We start from the raw sequence: 23,224 nt of genomic DNA on the forward strand, positions 1-23,224 counted from the left end.
TGGAGGAGCCTGTTAGGCTACAGTCCTTGCAAAGAGTCGAACACGACTGAGTGACTTCACTTCACTTTAAGGAGGTTCCTTATTTTCAGAAAAATGCACTCTGAGTAAGGAGTGTAAGGAAAAGGGGAATTATGTCTGCAGCTCCTCATGGCAACAACGTATTCTGATTTAGAAAAAAAAATGTGTGTGTTTGTGTGTATGTGTATGGGGAGAGAGAGAGAGGAAGAATTGTAATAAATATAATGATAACATTTTTGGAATCTGAATAAAGGGTATACATGGATTTTTTGTACTACTTTTGTAACTCTTCTGGAAGTTACAAATTATCTCTAAATTTATAAAGTCTGTTTGATGAAGCTTTAGGAATGTATCAAGAGAATGTAAAAGCTAAACATTATTTTTTCATATTTTTTTTTATGTTTAAAAGCTTTTATATGTTTTGTGTCAGAAGCGGTAAAATTTCTAAATCAGAGGTGACCTCTTACAATAAAATACTGAATTATTTTTCTACTTAAGTGTTTTTATTGCTATGATGACTTGTCTGGAAATTAATGAAAAGTTCTGTAGCATCAAGATCACCCATAAATTCCTCAGCTGGAATTTATAAGTCTGTACAACAGGAAAAGAACTGATCTTCAAACCAGAAGACCAGGATTCTATTTTTGGTTCTACCATTAACTAAGGAAATTTACGTATTGAGGCTCTTAGCCTGTGAACCTGGCCCTTCAATGGAAGGTGAAGGATTTGGAAGTAAGTAGAAAGATATGAATGGTTAAAATTACATTTTAAAATACATATTAGAGGAAAACTGTTAGGATAAAATACAAAGAAATGTTCTAAACCATTGTAATTTTTCAAATGTTTATTATTTTTTAGTATCGTCACGTGTTTCTTTGTAGTGACAAGGAGTAAAATCCTTAAAACAAAAAAAGTGTGCATGTGTTTAAAGAACAGAAGAGTGGAGGCTGTAAAACATAAACCTATTTCAGCATCTGCCCATCAAAGTGGGAGATCAGGAAAGAAAATATGGGTATTTATGTTTAGGGAAATGGAAAGCAATTAGTATAAATCCCTGGAGTCTAGAGGAAGAATGCAATGAATGGGGTGGGTATGAATGCAGCTGACAGCATCAAGACAAGGCTTAAAGAACAGAAGTGACTACAGTAGATGCCCATTATCCTGGGATATATCTTCCAAGACCCCCAGTGGGTGCCTGGAACTGCAAACAGTGTCAAACCTGAATCTGGTGGCTCAGAGTGTAAAGAATCTGCCTCCAATGCAGAAGACCCCCGTTTGATCCCTGGGTTGGGAAGATCCCCTGCAGAAGGAAATGACAATCCACTCCAGTGTTCTTGCCTGGGAAATCCTGTGGACAGAGGACACTGGAGGGCTACAGTCCACGGGGTCACAAAGAGCTGGACACAACTGAGCGACTAACACTTTATATATGTTTTTTTCCTATACATACAAACCTATGATAAAGTTTACCTTATAAACTGGTCACAGTAAGAGATCAACAATAACTAATAATAAAATAGAACAATAATAACAATATGCTGTAACAAATGTTATATGAATGTGGTCGCCCTCTTGCTCTTAAAATATTTTACTGCACAATTTAATGACTTTTCCATCCTAATTAAACACTTATCACACACTATGGTCATAGCTTTTGTAGTTTGAGGTGTGGCAACAAAACGAGTATAAATTTATTTTTCTTTCTTCACAGTTTCTTGAGTATACGATTCATTATCAGTAACCTCAATACAGAACTGATTTTTTTCTTAAGTTGAGAACTTTATCACTTAAAGGAAGCACTTTATGGCTTCACTATGGCTTATCTGTATTGGCAACATCACTTCTCTTGAGCTTTGGGTCCTTACTGAGTAAAAGAAAGGTTTCTTGAACATAAACACTGTATTCTTGGGACACTGATTCATGTATGTGGCCAGACAGAGCTCGAGATTTCATCACACTACTCAGAAAGGCTGGCTGTTTAAAACTTCGGAATGATCTGTTTCTGGAATTTTTCATTTGATACTTTCAGACCAAGGTTGGCCTGTGGGTGACTGAAACCACAGAACTGAAACCACTGAAAATGAAACTGCAGATAAGGGCGAAACTACTGTAGTTCTCTCTCGGTTAAGAGAACATTGGAAAAAAACAACCTTGCTATAATGGGAGATCCTGAGTTTTTGATATTTATATGAAAACAATGAGTGAAAATAAAACCATTATTTACATTTCATCCTTTAACGCTTGATATGTTTAATATTTCAATTCAATCGTTGCTAACCTGGAAACAACTTCCGTGTAATTAAGGTTACTTGGTTAATGTCTTCTGGATTTCTAGCCAGAAATGTCTAGTGACTCCAGAATCGCTTGTCAGGTGCAATTACAGTATCTCACATTAGAGATTCTTTTACAACAAATTCAGAGCACTGGTGACTGGCATCTCCTGCTATGGGAGCCCATTTAATATTTTCTAACAGCTCATTCCACATTCATTGTGAAGCTTACAGTTTCTACTTGGAGAACTTATTTTCAATCATTTGTATTGATAGGCAGGAAGTGAAGGCCAGAGAAGGAAGAAAATAATAAATCCATTATGAAAAATACTACTTACCTTCTGAAATACAGCTTTATTAATAGCATTATTATTATTTGTTTTAGTGCATTATTTATTCTCTGGTTCTTACCAGAAGGACTTAAGGTGGCTTACAAGAAAAATCATAAACATCTGGTAGGTAAAACATAAAAGGAAACAAAATAAAATCAGGAAAAGAAGAATGAAACTATGTTATAAAATTTAACACAGTTTCTATAATAAATTTACCAATTTTTTCCCTTATCATTAGGAAACCTAGAGATTAGCAGAATCAAAATAAGTTATATATACCTTATTATTTCCAATGGAAAGGCAAGTTTATTGCTACCTGAATTTAAATGAAAATTCTAACCAGCTTGCTTTTTATAACAGACAAATCAATCAATGTTGTTGTTTTAGAAAAACATGTAGTACCCCATTTAAACTTGACTGTTTTTGTCTTACTGTCTTTTTGTTTCCTTTTTTCTTTACAAAACTAAAGCTGATTTTTGTAGGGGCTAATGAGACATGATTCAAGTTCATAGCCTTCCAGTCATCTAGTAATACAAGAATATCTGGATTCCAAAGGAATGTGTACACAAGGAAAATATTAAAATCAAGCCAGACTACACATGAGATAGATCTTACCTTAAATATTACTCAAGTTATTGGAGGTTATACTGTACAGAAAGGATATTGAGTTCTGATACTCTGTATTAAGCTGGGCTTGCTTAAAATTTTTTTTCCATTCTCCCTTCCCTTTAGATATATACGGAAATACTTTTAACTGAGATTATGAGAAACAAAATGTGTTCTCTGAACTCTTTCAAAGACTTAACGAGGGAGGAAATGTTTGGGGAAGAATGGCGGTTCTGGCAGGGAATCCAGGCAGCCCAATAATAAGATTGATGTCAGTAGTTACTCTAGTAATTATATTTCATTATAAACACAGGAAAATATGAAAGCAGACATGGCTTTAAAACTTGGTGAGGTTAAGTGGTAGATCCATTCAGAGCACATTTGATTTCAACATGCCTTGGAAGCTGCGGAAGAGAATTAGTCCTGAGAAATGGAGACTCCAACTTTGTCCAGCAAAGTTTGAGCTTTTCTCAGTTTTTCTTCAGAGCGAAGCTTCTCTTGGGAAATGCGTTTCTCAGAGATGATTTAACATCCTGATTTCTCAGGCTGTAGATCAATGGGTTCAGCATGGGGGTTACATGGTTATTCAATATCTGGATTATAGCACCAAGCAAGGCACTGGGATTGGGCTGTAGATAGATGATGATGACTGGCCCATAAGCACAGAGAATTGCAGTCATGTGTGCACTGCAGGTGGAGAATGCTCGCTGCCTGCCCTCTGCTGAGCGAATTTTTGATATGGCAATCCCAATGCAGGTGTAGGAAACAAGAATGAGAAAAAAGCAAATGAGAGACAAAAGGCCAACATTTGTAAAACCTACCCTCTGGGCTAGAGATGTATCCCCACAGGCTAGAGGTAAGACGGCAGGTATGTCACAGAAGTAATAGCTCACCTTGTTAGAGCCACAGTAGGGCAGCTGGAAGGTGAGGGACGTTAGGATAATGGCATGGATACAGCCACCCATCCAGGTCCCTGTGGCCAAGACGGTGCAGACTCTGTGATTCATTATGACCATGTATCTCAGAGGAAAGCATATGGCAACAAAGCGGTCATAGGCCATCACTGTGTATAGGAAACACTCAGCACATCCCAGGAAGTGGTAGAAGAAGAGCTGGGTAGCACAGCCCTGAAAAGAGATACCTTGACTCAGCCCTGAAAGGTATGACAGCATCTTGGGAGCAGTTGTTGATGAGAAACCTAGGTCAAACACGGAGAGATTTGCCAAGAAAAAGTACATGGGTGTATGAAGCCGAGAGGAAGAGATGATAGCCAAAAGGATGAGCACGTTTCCCAAGACAGTGCACAGATATAATGATGAGAACAGGGAAAAAAGCACAGTCTCTAGGCCCTCTGTCTCAGGGATTCCCAGCAGGATATAGTCAGTCACCACTGTGTGATTTCTCATGTTTATGGAAGGATCAGCTCTTGGGTGTCTGTGAAAAGAAATCTGTAGTTAAAGCGAATATGTATGTGAATTGGCTGTGTTTAAGACAATGAAATGGAAACAGAGCAAATATTCTCAATGTAAACAGACTAGTGCTTCCCTTTAGAATTGCCTTGGTTGGCCCGCTTCTCTCCATGCTGGATCTCTCTTTGCAGTGCAGTTTTTACTTGCAGTCTCACCAAGAAATCCTTACATGACAACTCTCCTATCTTCCATGCTTCATATACATTTTAAATTGTATTAATTTTGAATGCTGCTTTGTGATTCTAAAAGGACTAATTTAAAGATGCAAGAGGGTCCTATCCATGTTTCCTATATTCACCTAAGACAACTAGGTAACTTTAAATGTCCAAAATCATTTATGATCATATAAGTCACATATGGGCTTTCCTGGAGGCTCAGATGGTAAAGAATCTGCCTGTAATGCAGGTTTGATCCGTGGGTCAGGAAGATCCTCTGGAGAAGGGAATGGCTACCATTCCTGTATTCCTGCCTGGAGAATTTCATGGATAGAGGAGCCTGGTGGTCTACAGTCCATGGGGTCACAAAGAGTCAAACAGGACTGAACAACTAACACCTTCACTTTTAGGGGCTTCCCAGGTGACACTAGTAAGGAACCCACCTGCCAGTGCAGGAGACAGAAGAGACCTGGGTTTGATTCCTGGGTTGGGAAGATCCCCTGGAGGAGGACACGAGAGCCCACTCCAGTATTCTTTCCTGGAGAATCCTATGGACAGAGGAGCCTGACGGGCTACAGTCCAGAGGGTCTCAAGAGTTGGACACGACCGAGGTGATTAGCATGCACGCACGCGAGCCACACATGCAAAAGACAGACTCTTTCCACATTATCTCCCTGGCTATGAGGGTCAACAATGAGAAGCCAGCCAAAAGAGGGGTCGTTAACAGCCCTTAAAGAACAGAAAATTACAGTAACAGGACGCATATGCTCTGGATTTTAGCACACATCAGTAACCAATAGCCTCCATTTCAGTCTCCAAAACCTGTAATAGTCTAACCAGATCCAGGCTAAAAGGCATTCTACTTTTATGGCAGTAGAAGACACAGGGGTAGGTATAGTAGAGACTCCTTCCCAATTTCCATCTTTTGAACATTTCTCATATTTTTTTCAACTTGTTTTAACTTTTTCAGCACAGTAAGCTCTGTAAATCATACATTAACCCATGAATTCTACTACCTAAGACCCCATCTAGCTCTAACTCTATCTTTATTATTTTATTTTGATGGTCATGACAGGAAGGAGAGGGTGAGAGCCAAAATTTTTTTAAATGAAGGATAAATCTGGGCACTTACAAGGCAAACAGAACATAACTGACTGGTGGTATTGAATTGAATGTTAGTTTGCTTTCCTTCTCTGGAAGAAGGAAGTAACCCTGTCCTGTGAAATTCCCATCAACTTGAAGTCTGTTGAGAGATCTTCAGAAGTGTCTTTTTCAATAACTTTCAAATATAATGTCAAAATCTGAGTGTGCTTTTCACTTTTATAGTAATTTATCTCTGATCTAGGAACTGCAATAAATACCAAACACGGGAGATAGTAAGTAGCCTTGGTCTTCCTTTGGGTATTAATTCCCCAAGTCAGGGTTCTTATTAAGCAAGGGAGAAATTAACTGCTTGATATAATTAGACCTTACCAACGAAACCTAAAGAGAAAGAGAGAGGAGGAAACTGATTAAAGAGGGAATCTTTGATGGTTTCCTTATAAAATACACTTCAGTGAATAATCATTTAAAACTTCATTGGCACATATATCACATTTATAGATATATTTACTGCTTTTCCATGTGTATGTGTTGTTTTAATCAATAAATTATTTTACTGTTTGTGGTAATAGTATTGATTTATTGCAAGCAACAGTAACTGGGTTAGCTCAGAAAATTAAAGAAATTGTTGAAAAACTGGGCTCATGGAAGGCTAGGAATTAGGGCAGCTCCTCAGCAGTAAGAACTTGTGGTGCATCCTCTGGGCCCTGCCAGCAGGTGATTCAGCCTCAGCTGCCCATTACTTCTGGCAGCCTCAGATTCAAATCTGATTTTCTTGGCTGAATCTCATGCCCACCTCTGTGGCCAGGGTACAGGGTACAGTGGGACAGAAATGGGCAGTCCTCCAAAGGGTAGGGAAAATAGAGGCCTAAGCTAGGAGAAAAGGGAGGAAGAAACATGCTAAGAGGTGGAAAAGAATTTTAAGCTATAATTTGAAGTATGTGTTTTATTGTACTTGGCACTTAGGTAGTTACGTTATTTTAAGTACATCTGAAATTTCTACTTAAAAAGTAAACAATATTTTTATTGCACATCTAACTGAGGCTAAAAGGATGTCAAAGTTAATGATTCTACCATCCTATTTATCTCTGATTATCTTTAATACTTTGAAGCATGGTGATCGACTTGAAAAAACTGTACAGACTGTCCAAATAAAAAAGATGGTAACAATGCCTTTGACTAGGAAGTAAACACCATTAAACTGACCTTGATGTGTAACGATGTATTTAGGGTTAGGATTAGAGTCAGGAGAGGGCTTCCCTAATGGCTCAGATGGTAAAGAAACTGCCTACAGTGCAGGAGACCTGGATTCAATCCCTGGGTTGGGAAGATCTGGAGAAGGGCATGGCTACCAACTCCAGTATTCTTGCCTGGAGAATTCAATGGACAGAGGAGCGTCATGCAGACTCGAGTCATGGGGTCGCAAAGAGCCGGACTTGATTGAGCGACTTTCACTTTCACTCGAGTGAGGAAGGCTAGGAAGGAAAAATAAATAGAAAATGGAAAAGGCATTGAAATAAAGGAAATAAAGGAAGTATAAAAAGGAGGGGTGCTTGGAGGGTTTAAAGCAGGAATAAGAGATAATATGGGAATATTCTTATATATCAGAGATGATGAAAGGAAAAAAAGCTGATGTTTTGGTGTGTTTATGTAAAAGGTCAAATATGTATTTTAAGAATTTCAGCAAAATTGCTACATTGAGTATAGCTGCGTGATGATTTGAGATGGAATCCTTATCCTATCCACAAAGACTGTAAATTTACGGAAATTTACACAACATCCCTAAGACTTGTTTTACCTCTGTAATGTGATCTAGCACTTTTTGTAGATAGACTAGGTAGTACCTGTGAAGAAACTGCATTACACGGTGTCTGGTAATGAGTTAGGACACAAATGATAACTCCAGGAAGACCCCCTGAAGCCTACCTTATGCTGGATTTCTGACTCTTCTCTGACTACACCAGACTGAGGTATTCAACAATTTAACAGTGATTTAAGAGTGGGTTCATAATAGCCAGAACATGGAAACAACCTAGATGTCCATCAGCAGATGAATGGATAAGAAGGCTGTGGTACATATACACAATGGAGTATTACTCAGCCATTAAAAAGAATAGACTTGAATCACTTCTAATGAGATGGATGAAACTGGAGCCGATTATACAGAGTGAAGTAAGCCAGAAAGAAAAATACCAATACAGTATACTGACACATATATACGGAATTTAGAAAGATGGCAATGATGACCCTTTATGCAAGACAGCAAAAGAGACACAAATGTATAGAATGGACTTTTGGACTCTGAGGGAGAGGGAGAGGGTGGGAAGATTTGGGAGAATAGCTTTGAAACATGTATACTATCATGTAAGAAACGAAGTGCCAGTCTATGTTCGATACAGGATACAGGATGCTTGGGGCTGGTGCATGGGGATGATCCAGAGAGATGATATGGGGTGGGAGGTGGGAGGGATTCAGGATTGGGAGCTTGTATACACCCGTGGTGGATTCATGTCAATGTATGGCAAAACCAATACAGTATTGTAAAGTAAAATGAAGTAAAAATAAAATTTTAAAAAAAAGAGTGGGTTCAAGAGTAGATGAAGTTATAAGAAAAAGGAGTGAACTAGAAAACTCAAAAATCCAAGAATATGTGAGCATCAGATAAGGAGGTTTCTTTGTATTTATTTTTGAAAAAGTTTTTATTTTCTATTGGAGTATAGTTGATTAACAGTGTTGTGATAGTTTCAGGTGAACAGCAAAGGGACTCAGCCATACATATACATGTTTTCATTCTCCTCCAAACTTTTGTCCCGTTCAGGCTACCACGTAACATTGAGCAGAGTTCCCTGTGCTATACAGTAGATTATCCATTTTAAATATAACAATGTGTACGTGTCCTTCCCAAAGGAGCTTCATTTTTAAATGGTGGAAAAGCAATATAAAGCATAACATTTACCATCTTAACCATTTTAAGTATACAGTTCAGTAGTATTATATGTATTCATTCTACAGTGCAACCAAACTTCAGAACTTTTTCATCTTGCAAAAGGAAACTATGTATATTAAACAACAATCTATCTTCCTCTTCCCCAGCCCCTGAAAATCACCTTCCTACCTTCTTATCTGTCATCTAACTACTCTAAACACCCAGGATAGCTGGAATTCTGCAGTATCTGTCTTTTTGTAGCTGCTTATTTCACTTAACATAATCTCCTCAAGGTTCATCCATCTAGTAGCATCCAATTGTGTCAATTTCCTTCCTTTTTAAAGTGGGAATAATATTTCATGTATGTATATACCACATTTTGACTATTCATTTCTCATTAATGAACATGAATAGCTTTCACCTCCTACCTGTCTATTGTGAATAATGCTGCTTTGAACATGCCATAAATATGAATATTCAGGACCCTTTTGGATCTATACTCAAAAGTATAATCCATGAATCATAGGGTAATGTTATTTTTATTTTTTATTTTTGGAAGAACCTCCACACTGTTTTCCATAGTGGCTGTACCATTTTATAGTTTCCACCAACAGTGCACAACAGTTCCAATTTCTCCACATTTCCACCCCCCCCTTTTTTTTTCAGTAAAAGCCATTTTAATGGCTGTGAGTGGCATCTTCTTGTGAATTTGATTTGCATTTACCTAGTGGTAGTGATATTAAACATCTTTTTATATGATTGCTGTCTTCTTGGCAGAATGTCTTTTAAGTCCTTTACACCATTTAAAATTAAGTTACTTGTTTTTTTTTTAATTTATTTTTAATTGAAGGATAATTGCTTTACAGTATTGTGTTGGTTTCTGCCATACATCAACATGAATCAGCCATAGGTATACATATGTTCTCTTCCTCTTGAGCCTCCTTCCTCCCTCCTTCCCTATCCTGTCCTTCTAGGTTGTCACAGAGCACCTCTCCGAGCTCCCTGAATCATACAGCAAATTCTTACTGTCTATATATTTCACACGATAATGTATATGTTTCCATGCTATTCCCTCCATTCATCCCACCACTCATTCCCCGCTTCTGTGTCAACGAATCTGTTCTCTATGTCTGCATCTCCATTGCTGCCCTGCAAATAGGTTCGTCAGTACCAGCTTTCTAGATTCCATATATATGTATGAATATATGAGATGCATTTTTCTCTGAGTTACTTCACTCTGTAGAATAGACTCTAGGTTCATCTACCTCATTAGAACTGTCTCAAATTCATTCTTTTTATGGTTGAGTAATATTCTGTTGTATATATGTAACACAGCTTCTTTATCTATTCATCTGTTGATAGACATAAAGACTGCTTCCATGTGCTATTGTAAATTGTGCTGCAATGAATATTTCAGAACTTGTGTTTCTTTTTAAATTATGGTTTTTACAGGGAATACGCCCAGTAGTGGAACTGTTGGATCATATGGTAATTTTATTCATAATTTTAAAGGAATCTCCATACTGCCCTATAGAGTATCTGTATCAGTTTACATTCCCACCAGCAGTACCAGAGGGTTCCCTTTATTCCACACTCTTTCAAGCCTTCACTGTTGTAGATCTTTTGATGATGGCCATTCTGACTGGTGTATGATATCTCATTGTAGTTTTGATTTGCATTTCTCTAATAATGAGCGATGTTGAGCACCCTTTCATGTGTTTATTAGCCGCCTGTATGTCTTCTTTGGAAAAATGTCTGTTGAGGTCTTCTGCCCACTTTTTGGAATCAAGTTCTTTGCTTTTGTTGTTGTGTTGTTGATGGAGTGAGATTTTAAGAACTGGTGTTTGCTTGTGTGTGTGAGCACGTATGTTTTATTTTTTTGTTGTGTGCTATACTAAAGTATTAGATACAGGAAAGATTTAAACTGATTTAACTGTTTTGCAATGCCAGTCATCACAACACTGATCTGAGAATTGAGAAAAGTGGTTAGAGTTCATTCAGATTTGCTTTTCAAATTTCCTCAACTTTAAGAGGATATGTATTTATTTCAGTGTTTGTAGTTGTTCTGTTTCCCAGTTATTGAAATTATGTTTCTGTTTATCATAAATAAATATGCAATTACATCAAATTTAAAAGGTTAAGTGGTACCCATTCATTCACTTAATAAACTCATGTATAGTGCTTACTAGATCACTGAGCCATGTCCTGTGGATACAACAGTGAATAAGACAAATGGGAGGAAGCATTTTCTATGATCTATTTATTCATTTAAAAGGGAGTGGAGTTTGGAGGAGAATGATACATATATATGAATGGCTGAGTCCCTTTGCTGTTCACCTGAAATTATCACAACATAGTTGACTGGCTATACTCCAATAAAAAATGAAAAAAATTAAAATAAAGCAAACAAAAAAGAAGAAATAGATTATCTTATATGCAGAGAAGAAATAGAGACACAGGTATAGAATAGATATATGGATACCAAGTCAAAAATGGGGGGTGATGGTGGGATGAATTGGGAGATTGGGACTGACATATAAATACTATTGATATTAGGTATAAGATAGATAACTGATAGGAACCTACACTGTAGCACAGGAAACTCTACTCAGTGCCCTGTGGTGACCTAAATGGGAAGGAAACACAAAAAAGAAAGGATATATGAGTGAGTATAAAGAACCCGCCTGCCAATGGAGGAGATACAGGAGACAAGGGTTTGATCCCTGGGTCGGGAAGATCCCCTGGAGTAGGAAATGGCAACCCACTCCAGTATTCTTGCCTGGAGAATCCCATGGACAGAGGAGACTTGTAGGTTATAGTCCATGGGGTGGCAAAGAGTCAGACATGACTGATGCAACTTAGCACATGCGTGGGTATGGCTGATTAATTTTAAGGTACAGAAGAAATGAACACAACATTGTAGAAAAGCTGTACTATTATAATTTTTTTTTAAAGGAAGAAATAGGAGAATGGTGTGACAAGACAATAAATCTAAAATCCTTCACAAAACTCATAATTTAGTCCAGAGCAGTAAATACTACATTATAGAATATCCTTTTTAGTGAGCTTTTCACCTCCTTGTTCCTTAAAGAATAGATTAATGAGTTCAGCATGGGTGAGACAATATTATTTAATATTTGCACCGTGGCACCAAGAAAAGGGTTGGGTGTGGGCTGCAGATAGATGATGATTACAGGTCCAAATGCACAGAGAATGGCAGTGAAGTGGGCACCGCAGGTAGAGAAAGCTTTCTGCCTGCCCTATGCCAAACGGATCCTCAAAATGGCAATCCCAATGCGTGTGTAGGAGACAAAAACACTCAACCAAAGCGTTAAAGCCAGAAAGCCAACAGTAGTGGAACCCACTCTCTGGGCCAGGGAGCTATCAGCACAAGCCAGGGGTAAGACAGCAGGAATGTCACAAAAGAAGTGGTCCACCCGACTGGGGCCACAGTAGGGTAACTGAAAGGTAAAGGATGTCAGGATGGTAGCCTGAAGACAACCTACCAACCAGGCTGCCATGACCAAGCCAACACAGACTCCAGGTCTCATGATGAGCATATACCTCAGTGGGTGACAGATGGCAACAAAGCGATCATAAGCCATCACAGAATAGAGGCAGCCTTCCGTAGAACCCAGGAAATGATAGAAGAAGAGCTGAACAGCACATCCCTTATAAGATATGGCTCGGCTCTGGCCAGAGAGATAGAATAGCATCTTGGGACAGGTGACAGAGGGGAACAGCATGTCCAAAATCGAGAGGAGTCCCAAGAAGAAGTACATGGGAGTGTGAAGGGTTGAGGAGGAGACAATTGCTAGAAGGATGAGCAAATTTCCCAGCAGGGTCAAGGGGTAAATGAAGGAGAAGATGACAAGGAGCACAGTCTCCAGTCCCTCTGTCTGAGGTATTCCCAGTAGGATGAACTCATTCAGCTCTGTGTGGTTCCTCATGTTCTTGGGAGGAAGGTCTAGGGGAGACCAAAGACAGGAAAGCTCGAATGTGGAGGCTGATTATTGACAGACACAACACCAATACGTTCATTCATCATCACTCAATCCTAACGGAAATCAACACTGAATACTGGAAGGACTGTTTCTGAAGCTGAATCTCCAAAACTTTGGCCACCTGATCTGAAGAGGTGACTCCTTGGAAAAGACCTTGATGCTGGGAAAGATTGAAGGAAAAAGGAGAAGAGGGTGGTAGAGGAAGAGATAGTTAGAAAGCATCACCGAGTCAATGGACAAATGAACATGAATTTGAGCAAACTCTGGGAGATAGTGAAGGACAGAGGAACCAGGCATGCTATAGTCCATGGTGTGGCAAAAAGTCCGACATGCTTAGGTACTTAACAGAAGCAAAATTTGTTTAAACATAATGATGGCATTAAAATTGAGAGTTAGAAATTCTGCCAAGAACATTGAAGGCCTAGTACATATTTTCTTGGTGGTTCAGCCATGTAGGATCTGCCTGCAATGCAGGAGAACCAAGAGATTAGGGTTGGATGCCTGGGTAGGGAAGATCCCCAGGAGAAGGAAATGGCAACCCACTCCAGTATTCTTGCTGGGAAAATCCTACAACACAGAGGAACCTAGTGGGCTATAGTCTATCAGGTCGCAAGAGAGTCAAATATGACTTAGCCACTAAACTACAACTTTATGGCAATAGACGGCCCAGGGGTAGACATAGTAGACGTTCCTTTCCAATTTCTATCTTTGAACCCTTCTCATATCTTTTCCAACTTGCTTTAACTTTTCCAATACTGAGGTCTTCAAATCATAGATCTATCCATGAATTCTACTGCCAAAAATCCTATCTAGCTCTAACTCTATTTTTATTTTATTTTGGTGGTAATGATACATGAGAGTGGGTGAGAGTCAGTTTTTTTTTTTTTTTAAAAGAATAAAATTTGGGTACTTACAAGGCAAAGAGGGAACGTAACTGGCTGGTGCTATTGAGTTGAAAGTCAGTTTTCTCTCCTTCTGCAGGAGAGGGAAGCAGCCCTGTCCTGCTAAACTCCTATCAGCTTGCAGTCTGCTGGTAGATCTCCAGAATTCTTTTTTCTGATCACTTTCAAATAGAATGCCAAAAATCTCAATGTGCTTTTATCTCTTGCAATAATTCCCTCTTTGACTCTAGGAACTGTAATAATTCCCAAACAAGCTTTAAGTAACTTTGGTCTTCCTTTGGGTATTAATCCCCTAGTCAGAGATCCTATTAAGCAAGGAAGCAATTAACTGCTTGTTATAATTTTACGTTAGTAACTAGACAGAAATAGAGTGAAGGAAACTGATTAAAGGTGAAATATTTTATGATTTCCTTTGTAAAATATACTTCAGGGAATAATATAATAATTTAAAAATTCATTTGGCATATATATCATGTATTTATAGGTACATTTATGTACTTACTGCTTTTTCATGTGTACATGTTGCTTTAATTAATGAATTATTTTATTATTTGAGGCAAAAGGATTGATCTATTCAAGAAATAGTAATTGGGTTAGCTCAGAAAATTAATGCAATTGATGAAAAACTAAACTCATGGAAGGCTAGAAACTAGAGCAGCTCCTCAGCACTAAGAACCTGTGGTACATCCTCAGGGCCCTGCCAGCAGGTGATTCAACCTCAGCTGCCCATTGCTTCGGAGAGCCTCAGATCCAGATTCAAATTTGCTGAATCTCGTGTCTATCTCTGTGGCCATGGTACATGGTACAGTGGATTAGAGATGGGCAGTCCTCTAAAGGGCAGGGGAAATAAAGGCCTATTGCCAGGAGTAAGGGCTTCCTTGATAACTAAGTTGGTAAAAAATCCACCTGCAGTGCAGGAGACCCCAGATCAATTCCTGGGTCAGGAAGATCCGCTAGAGAAGGGATAGGGTACCCACTCCAGTATTCTTGGGCTTCCCTGTGGCTCTGCTGGTAAAGAATCCACCTTCAATGCTGGAGACCTGGGTTTGATCCCTGGGTTGGGAGATTCCCTGGAGAAAGGAAAGGCTACCCACTCCAGTATTCTGGCCTGAGAATTCCATGGACTATAGTCCATGGAGTCTCAAAGAGTCAGACGTGACTGAGCGACTTTCACTATAGGGGTAAGAAACAAACCGAGGTCAAAAAGAACTTTCAGCTGTGACTTGAAATATGTGTCTTATAGTACTCAGCATCTGTTCAAGTTTCTTGGATAAATGCCTGGGATACTCAGTAAATATTTGGGATGACGATTTCAAATTCCTCGTTGAATACATTCATTGACTTGCTTACTTATACATACACTGATCCATTTATCTCACAAATACCAATTATATCAGGCAGGGCATTAATTGTTTTCCAGGAGAGCCAGAAATGTTGTTGAGGTTGTGTGGTTAAACATAGTCCCTCTGTTCAAGAAAGTTAGAGTCTATCTGAAAGGAAAAGAGTATATAGACAGTCTTATTTAAACGTTGTAATTCTCTGATGACACTTTCTACAGATGAGGAAAGTTGGGGTCCAAGAACTTAATTTGCCCAAAATCATGGAGTTTACTCTGAAAGGAACTAGGATTTGGTCTCTTATTTAGGACTTTTGCCCCTAGTTTCTCATCACAAAATTTCAATATTTAAGGAGCATCTAGGTAGTTAGATTATTTCAAGTATATCTGGATTTCAATATAAAAAGTAAGCTTAATATTTTTGTTCATATCTGACTAATAATAAAAGAATGTCCAAGTTAATAATTCTCCCATCTTATTTATCCTTAATTACTTTAAAAGTTTTAGATAGTGATTAATGACTTGAAAAAAACTGTAGAGGCTATATAAATTTAAAAAATGAAAACTATGCTTTTGACTAGGAAGTAAACACCATGTCATTGACCTTGGTCTATAAGAGTGTTTTCAGAGGAGATATAAGTCATGGGCTATTTTAGAAACCAAGCCAGATGTTTCAGAATCAAGGTTGCATGTGCTAAATCAACATCACAGTCAAACTGAAAACACAAATATTCTACATTCTGTGAAGATGCTTTGTGCAGAATAAATAGTTATCAGATCTCAAGAGGGCAGAGTTCAATAAATAAGTTTTCTTTTTAAAATTTCCTCTAGAAAGTAGAAAAAGTTTCCAGAATTATCACAAGCAACAAAAAGTGAATGGCAAGTTGTATTTTACCTGCATTTTTCATCAAAGTTTCAACTTGCTTTTATAGTAATAAATTGTTATTTTTAAGTCACTAAGATTTGTGATTGTATTTCATGAATCAGTAGGTCACTAATACATTAATTCTTGGCCTTGAAGCTGAACCTGTAAAGGCAGCTTTCAGTCATCTTTTTTTTATTATTATTATTAATTTCTGGACTGCCCCGCAGGGGCCATCTGGGGCGGGACAGCCTGGACTGTGCCCTCCTAGGGTCCAGTCATCCTTTTTTAAAAGCAGCTTCTTAAAATATATTTGAAAGTTAAAAATTGTCCATATGTTAGGTGTACAATTTGATGTTTTCATATATGTATGTGATGTAAAATGATCACTTCAATCAGATAACTAACATTACCATCACCTCACAGAGTAACCACTTCTTTTCCTTTTTCATATTTCTTTTCTTTCCTTTTTGTTCTCTTTTTTTGTGTGTGTCTGGTGAGAACACTTAAGACACTGTCTTAGGAAACTTCAACTATTCACTACAGTATGGTTAACTATAGCTGACATGCTACCCATCATCTCTATAGAATTTCTTCATTTTGAGTAAACAAAGCCTTATACCCAAGTTATTTGTGTTAAATGTAGATTCTGTGCATGTCTTGAATATATTAAATATTTACATTTAATAAATAGAACTTTTATTTTATTTATTTTTATTTTTAATATAAATTTATTTATTTTAATTGGAGGTTAATTACTTTACAATGTTGTATTGGTTTTGCCATACATCAACATGAATCCACCATAGGTATACACGTGTTCCCCATCCTGAAAACCCCCTCCCTCCTCCCTCCTCGTACCATCCCTCTGGGTCATCCCAGTGCACCAGCCCCAAGCATCCAGTATCATGCATTGAACCTGGACTGGCGATTCATTTCATATATGATATTGTACATGTTTCAATGCCATTCTCCCAAATCATCCCACCCTCTCCCTGTCCCACAGAGTCCAAAAGACTGTTCTATACATCTGTGTCTCTTTTGCTGTTTTGCATACAGGGTTATCATTACCATCTTTCTAAATTCCTATATATGCATTACTATACTGTATTGGTGTTTTTCTTTCTGGCTTGCTTCATTCTGTATAATAGGCTCCAGTTTCATCCACCTCATTACAACTGATTCAAATGTATTCTTTTTAACGGCTGAGTAATACTCTATTGTGTACCACAGCTTTCTTATCCATTCATCTGCTGATGGACATCTAGGTTGCTTCCATGTCCTGGCTATTATAAACAGTGCTGCGATGAACATTGGGGTACACGTGTCTCTTTCCATTCTGGTTTCCTAGGTGTGTATGCCCAGCAGTGGGATTGCTGGGTCATAAGACAGTTCTATTTCCAGTTTTTTAAGGAATCTCCACACTGTTCTCCATAGTGGCCGTACTAGTTTGCATTCCCACCAACAGTGTAAGAGGGTTCCCTTTTCTCTACACCCTCTCCAGCATTTATTGCTTGTAGATTTTTGGATTGCAGCCATTCTGACTGGTGTGAAATGGTACCTTATTGTGGTTTTGATTTGAATTTATCTGATAATGAGTGATGTTGAGCATCCTTACATGTGTTTGTTAGCCGCCTGTGTGTCTTCTTTGGAGAAATGTCTATTTAGTTATTCAGCCCATTTTTTGATTGGATCATTTATTTTCCTGGGATTGAGCTGCAGGAGTTGCTTGTATATTTTTGAGATTAGTTGTTTGTCAGTTGCTTCACTTGCTATTATTTTCTCCCATTTGAAAGGCTGTCTTTTCACTTTGCTTATAGTTTCTTTTGTTGTGAAGAAGCTTTTATGTTTAATTAGGTCCCATTTGTTTATTTTTGCTTTTAGTATTAGTTTTTTATTTACATTTTACCCAGCAAAGCCAAGTACTCAGCATTTTAATTTTCTTTAACTGATGAGAAGCACATCAAAAAGCAATTATACAAAGAAACATCTCAGCCTTTAGGAAATTTAATTTATTAAAGACTAACATTTGTTTATACTGTTCATACTGTTCATGGGGTTCTCAAGGCAAGAATACTGAAGTGGTTTGCCATTCCCTTCTCCAGTGGACCACATTCTGTCAGACCTCTTCACCATGACCTGCCCATCTTGGGTGGCCCCATGGGCATGGCTTAGTTTCAAGGAGTTAGACAGGGCTGTGGTCCTAGTGTGATTAGATTGACTAGTTTTCTGTAAGTATGGTTTCAATGTATTTGCCCTCTGATGCCCTCTTGCAACACCTACCATCTTACTTGGGTTTCTCTTACCTTGGACATGGGGTATCTCTTCATGGCTGCTCCAGCAAAGGGCAGCCGCTGCTCCTTACATTGGAGGAGGGATTTCTCCTCACCACCGCCCCTCCTGACCTTGAATGTGGAATAACTTCTCTAGGCCCTCGTGCACCCATGCAGCCACCGCTCATTGGACATGGGGTAGCTCCTCCGGCCGATGCCCCGACCTCGAACGTGGGGTAGCTCCTCTCAGCCGCGCTCTGTGCGCCGTCACAGCCACCTGCACTCATGAACAGTATGAAAAGGCAAAATGATAAGATACTGAAAGAGGAACTCCCTAGGTCAGTAGGTGCCCAATATGCTACTGGAGATCAGTGGAGAAATGACTCCAGAAAGAATGAAGGGATGGAGTCAAAGCAAAAACAATACCCACTTGTGGATGTGACAGGTGATAGAAGCAAGGTCCGATGCTGTAAGAGCAATATTGTATAGGAACCTGGAATGTCAGATCCACGAATCGAGGTAAATTGGAAGTGATCAAACAGGAGATGGCAAGAGCGAACGTCGACATTCTAGGAGTCAGCGAACTAAAATGGTATGGAATGGGTGAATTTAACTCAGATGACCATTATATCTACTATTGTGGGCAGGAATCCCTTAGAAGAAATGGAGTAGCCATCATGGTTAACAAAAGAGTCTGAAATGCAGTACTTGGATGCAACCTCAAAAACAACAGAATGATCTCTGTTCGTTTCCAAGGCAAACCATTCAATATCAGAGTAATCCAAGTCCATGCTCCAACCAGTAATGCTGAAGACGCTGAAGCTGAATGGTTCTATGAAGACCTACAAGACCTTTTAGAACTAACACCCCTAAAAGATGTCCTTTTCATTATAGGGGACTGGAATGCAAAACTAGGAAGTCAAGAAACACCTGGAGTAACAGGCAAATTTGGCCTTGGAATGCAGAATGAAGCAGGACAAAGACTAATAGAGTTTTGCCAAGAAAATGTACTGGTCATAGCAAACATCCTCTTCCAACAACACAAGAGAAGACTCTACACATGGACATCACCAGATGCTCAATACAGAAATCAGATTGATTATATTCTTTGCAGCCAAAGATGGAGAAGCTCTATACAGTCAACAAAAACAAAACCAGGAGCTGATTGTGGCTCAGATCATGAACTTCTTATTGCCAAATTCAGACTTAGATTGAAGAAAGTAGGGAAAACCACTAGACCAGGTATGACCTAAATCAAATCCCTTTTGATTGATTATACAGTGGAAGTGAGAAATAGATTTAAGGGACTAGATCTGATAGATAGAGTGCCTGATGAATTATGGACAGAGGTTCATGACATTGTACAGGAGACAGGGATGAAGACCATCCCCATGGAAAAGAAATGTAAAAATGCAAAATGGCTGTCTGAGGAGGCCTTACAAATAGCTGTGAAAAGAAGAGAAGTGAAAAGCAAAGGAGAAAAGGAAAGATATAAGCATCTGAATGCAGAGTTCCAAAGAATAACAAGGAGAGATAAGAAAGCCTTCCTCAATGATCAATGCAAAGAAATAGAAAAAAAGAACAGAATGGGATAGACTAGAGATCTCTTCAAGAAAATTAGGGATACCAAGGGAACATTTCATGCAAAGATGGGCTCGATAAAGGACAGAAATGGTATGCACCTAACAGAAGCAGAAGATATTAAGAAGAGGTGGCAAGAATACACAGAAGAACTGTACAAAAAAGATCTTCATGACCAAGATAATCACAATGGTGTGATCACTCACCTAGAGCCAGACATCCTGGAATGTGAAGTCAAGTGGGCCTTAGAAAGCATCACTCTGAACAAAGCTAGTGGAGGTGATGGAATTCCAGTTGAGCTGTTTCAAATCCTGAAGATGATGCTGTGAAAGTGCTGCACACAATATGCCAGCAAATTTGGAAAACTCAGCTGTGGCCACAGGACTGGCAAAGGTCAGTTTTCCTTCCAATCCCAGAGAAAGGCAATGCCAAAGAGTACTCAAACTATCGCACAATTGCACTCATCTCACATGCTAGTAAAGTAATGCTCAAAATTCTGCAAGCCAGGCTTCACCAGTATGTGAACTGTGAACTTCCAGGTGTTCAAGCTGGTTTTAGAAAAGGCAGAGGAACCAGAGATCAAATTGCCAACATCTGCTGGATCATTGAAAAAGCAAGAGAGTTCCAGAAAAACATCTATTTCTGCTTTTTTGACTATGCCAAAGCCTTTGACTGTGTGGATCACAATAAACTGTGGAAACTTCTGAAAGAGATGGGAATACCAGGCCATCTGACCTGCCTCTTGAGAAACCTATATGCAGGTCAGGAAGCAACAGTTAGAACTGGACATGGAACAACAGACTGGTTCCAAATAGGAAAAGGAGTATGTCAAGGCTGTATTGTCACCCTGCTTATTTAACTTCTATGCAGAGTACATCATGAGAAACGCTGGGCTGGAAGAAGCACAAGCTGGAATCAAGATTGCCAGGAGAAATATCAATAACCTCAGGTATGCAGATGATACCACCCTTATGGCAGAAAGTGAAGAGGAACTAAAAAGCCTCTTGATGAAAGTGAAAGGGGAGAGTGAAAAGGTTGGCTTAAAGCTCAACATTCAGAAAACGAAGATCATGGTATCTGGTCCCATCACTTCGTGGGAAATAGATAGCGGAACAGTGGAGACAGTGTCAGACTTTATTTTTTTGGGCTCCAAAATCACTGCAGATGGTGACTGCAGCCATGAAGTTAAAAGACGCTTATTCCTTGGAAGAAAAGTTATGACCAAACTAGATAGCATGTTGAAAAACAGAGACATTACTTTGCCAACAAATGTCCATCTAGTCAAGGCTATGTTTTTTCCAGTGGTTATGTATGGATGTGAGAGTTGGACTGTGAAGAAGGCTGAACACTGGAGAATTGATGCTTTTGAACTGTGGTGTTGGAGAAGACTCTTGAAAGTCCCTTGGACGGGAAGGAGATCCAATCAGTCCATTCTGAAGGAGATCAGCCCTGGGATTCCTTTGGAAAGAATGATGTTAAAGCTGAAACTCCAATACTTTGGCCACCTCATGTGAAGAGTCGACTCATTGGAAAAGACTCTGATGCTGGGAGGGATTGGGGGCAGGAGGAGAAGGGGACGACAGAGGAAGAGATGGCTGGATGGCATCACTGACTCGATGGAAGTGAGTCTGAATGAACTCCGGGAGTTGGTGAAAGACAGGGAGGCCTGGCGTGCTGGGATTCATGGGGTCGCAAAGAGTCGGACATGACTGAGTGACTGAACTGAACTGAACTGATGCACCCAACATAGGAACATCTCAATATACATAAGACAAAGACTGAACTGAACATTTGTTCCAAATGGCTTGCAAGGCATGCATCACTGTGTTTGATAGGAAAGGTCATGCAGAAAACTAAATGGTAGAATGATATACTTGACCTGGATTCTCAGTACGGGGCAGAGAGAGTCTGAAGAATCAGAAACATTAGTAGGAGAAGCAAGCCATTCTCCCTTGTGCTCGTTATTTCAGCTTTCCCTCCTATGATGGGGGTGGGGGTGAGGAGTTGATAATTCGGGCAGATCCTGGGCTGTCTTGCATGTGTGCTAAGTTACTTCAGTTGTGTCTGACTCTTTGTGACCCTATGGACTAGAGCCATCCAGGCTTCTCTGTCCATGAGATTCTCCAGGCAAAAATACTGGAGTGGGTTGCCATGTCCTCCTCCAGGGGATCTTCCCAACCCAGGGATTGAGCTCACGGCTCTTAAGTCTCCTGCATTGGCAAATGGGTTCTTTACCACTAGAACTACCTGGGAAGCCTGACTATCACCAAATCAGCCAGTAAAGAGGAAGGGTCTTCCCAGGCTCAGTTTCCACTTGACTTACCAAGGGGTCCTGTGGTGGGAGATACTGAGATCTTACTGATCTTTTAGTCCTGAGTTTGCTGGTGAATCCTGCTTTTGTTCCTTATGATTTAGACCCCAGGAGTTGAGTAGAAGTCCAGGTACCAATTCCATGTCAACATTCATTCCAATAGACCATGAGCACAATCCTAATAAAGAAAAGTCCTGAAGCAACTGACAAACAACTAATCTCAAAAATATACAAGCAACTCCTGCAGCTCAATTCCAAAAAAATAAATGACCCAATCAAAAAATGGGCCAAAGAACTAAATAGACATTTCTCCAAAGAAGACATACGGATGGCTAACAAACACATGAAAAGATGCTCAACATCACTCATTATTAGAGAAATGCAAATCAAAACCACAATGAGGTACCACTTCACACCAGTCAGAATGTCTGCGATCCAAAAATCTGCAAGCAATAAATGCTGGAGAGGGTGTGGAGAGAAGGGAACCCTCCTACACTGTTGGTGGGAATGCAAACTAGTATGGCCACTATGGAGAACAGTGTGGAGATTCCTTAAAAAATTGCAAATAGAACTGCCTTATGACCCAGCAATCCCACTGCTGGGCATACACACTGAGGAAACCAGAATTGAAAGAGACACATGTACCCCAATGTTCATCACAGCACTGTTTATAATGCCAGGACGTGGAAACAACCTAGATGTCCATCAGCAGATGAATGGATAAGAAAGCGGTGGTACATACACACAATGGAGTATTACTCACCCATTAAGAAGAATACATTTGAATCAGTTCTGATGAGATGGATGAAACTGGAGCCGATTATACAGAGTGAAATGAGCCAGAAAGAAAAACACCAATACAGTATACTAACACATATATATGGAATTTAGAAAGATGGCAATGATGACCCTGTATGCAGGACAGCAAAAAAGACACAGATGTGTATAGCAGACTTTTGGACTCAGTGGGAGAGGGAGAGGGTGAGATGATTTGGGAGAATGGCATTGAAACATGTATAATATCATGTAAGAATCCAATTGCCAGTCTATGTCTGATGCAGGATACGGCACGGTTGGG

At 39.3% G+C, this 23,224-nt stretch overlaps 2 protein-coding genes across 2 annotated transcripts; both read right to left on the reverse strand.

The window, feature by feature from the left end:
• Positions 1-3,696: 3,696 nt before the first annotated feature.
• Positions 3,697-4,635, reverse strand: LOC120874400 (putative olfactory receptor 10D4). The gene has a single exon (XM_040255770.1). It carries the CDS (start codon positions 4,630-4,632, stop codon positions 3,697-3,699), a length of 936 nt encoding a protein of 311 aa, XP_040111704.1. The 5' UTR covers positions 4,633-4,635.
• A 7,259-nt stretch (positions 4,636-11,894) lies between these two features.
• On the reverse strand, positions 11,895-12,827 carry LOC120874877 (olfactory receptor 148-like). The gene is given in 1 exon segment (XM_040256559.1): positions 11,895-12,827. A coding segment is annotated over 1 exon segment (933 nt).
• Between the last annotated feature and the right edge of the window lie 10,397 nt (positions 12,828-23,224).

Source organism: Oryx dammah, unplaced genomic scaffold, assembly GCF_014754425.2.
Source record: "Oryx dammah isolate SB20612 unplaced genomic scaffold, SCBI_Odam_1.1 HiC_scaffold_15, whole genome shotgun sequence".
NCBI classification, from domain to species: Eukaryota; Metazoa; Chordata; class Mammalia; order Artiodactyla; family Bovidae; genus Oryx; species Oryx dammah.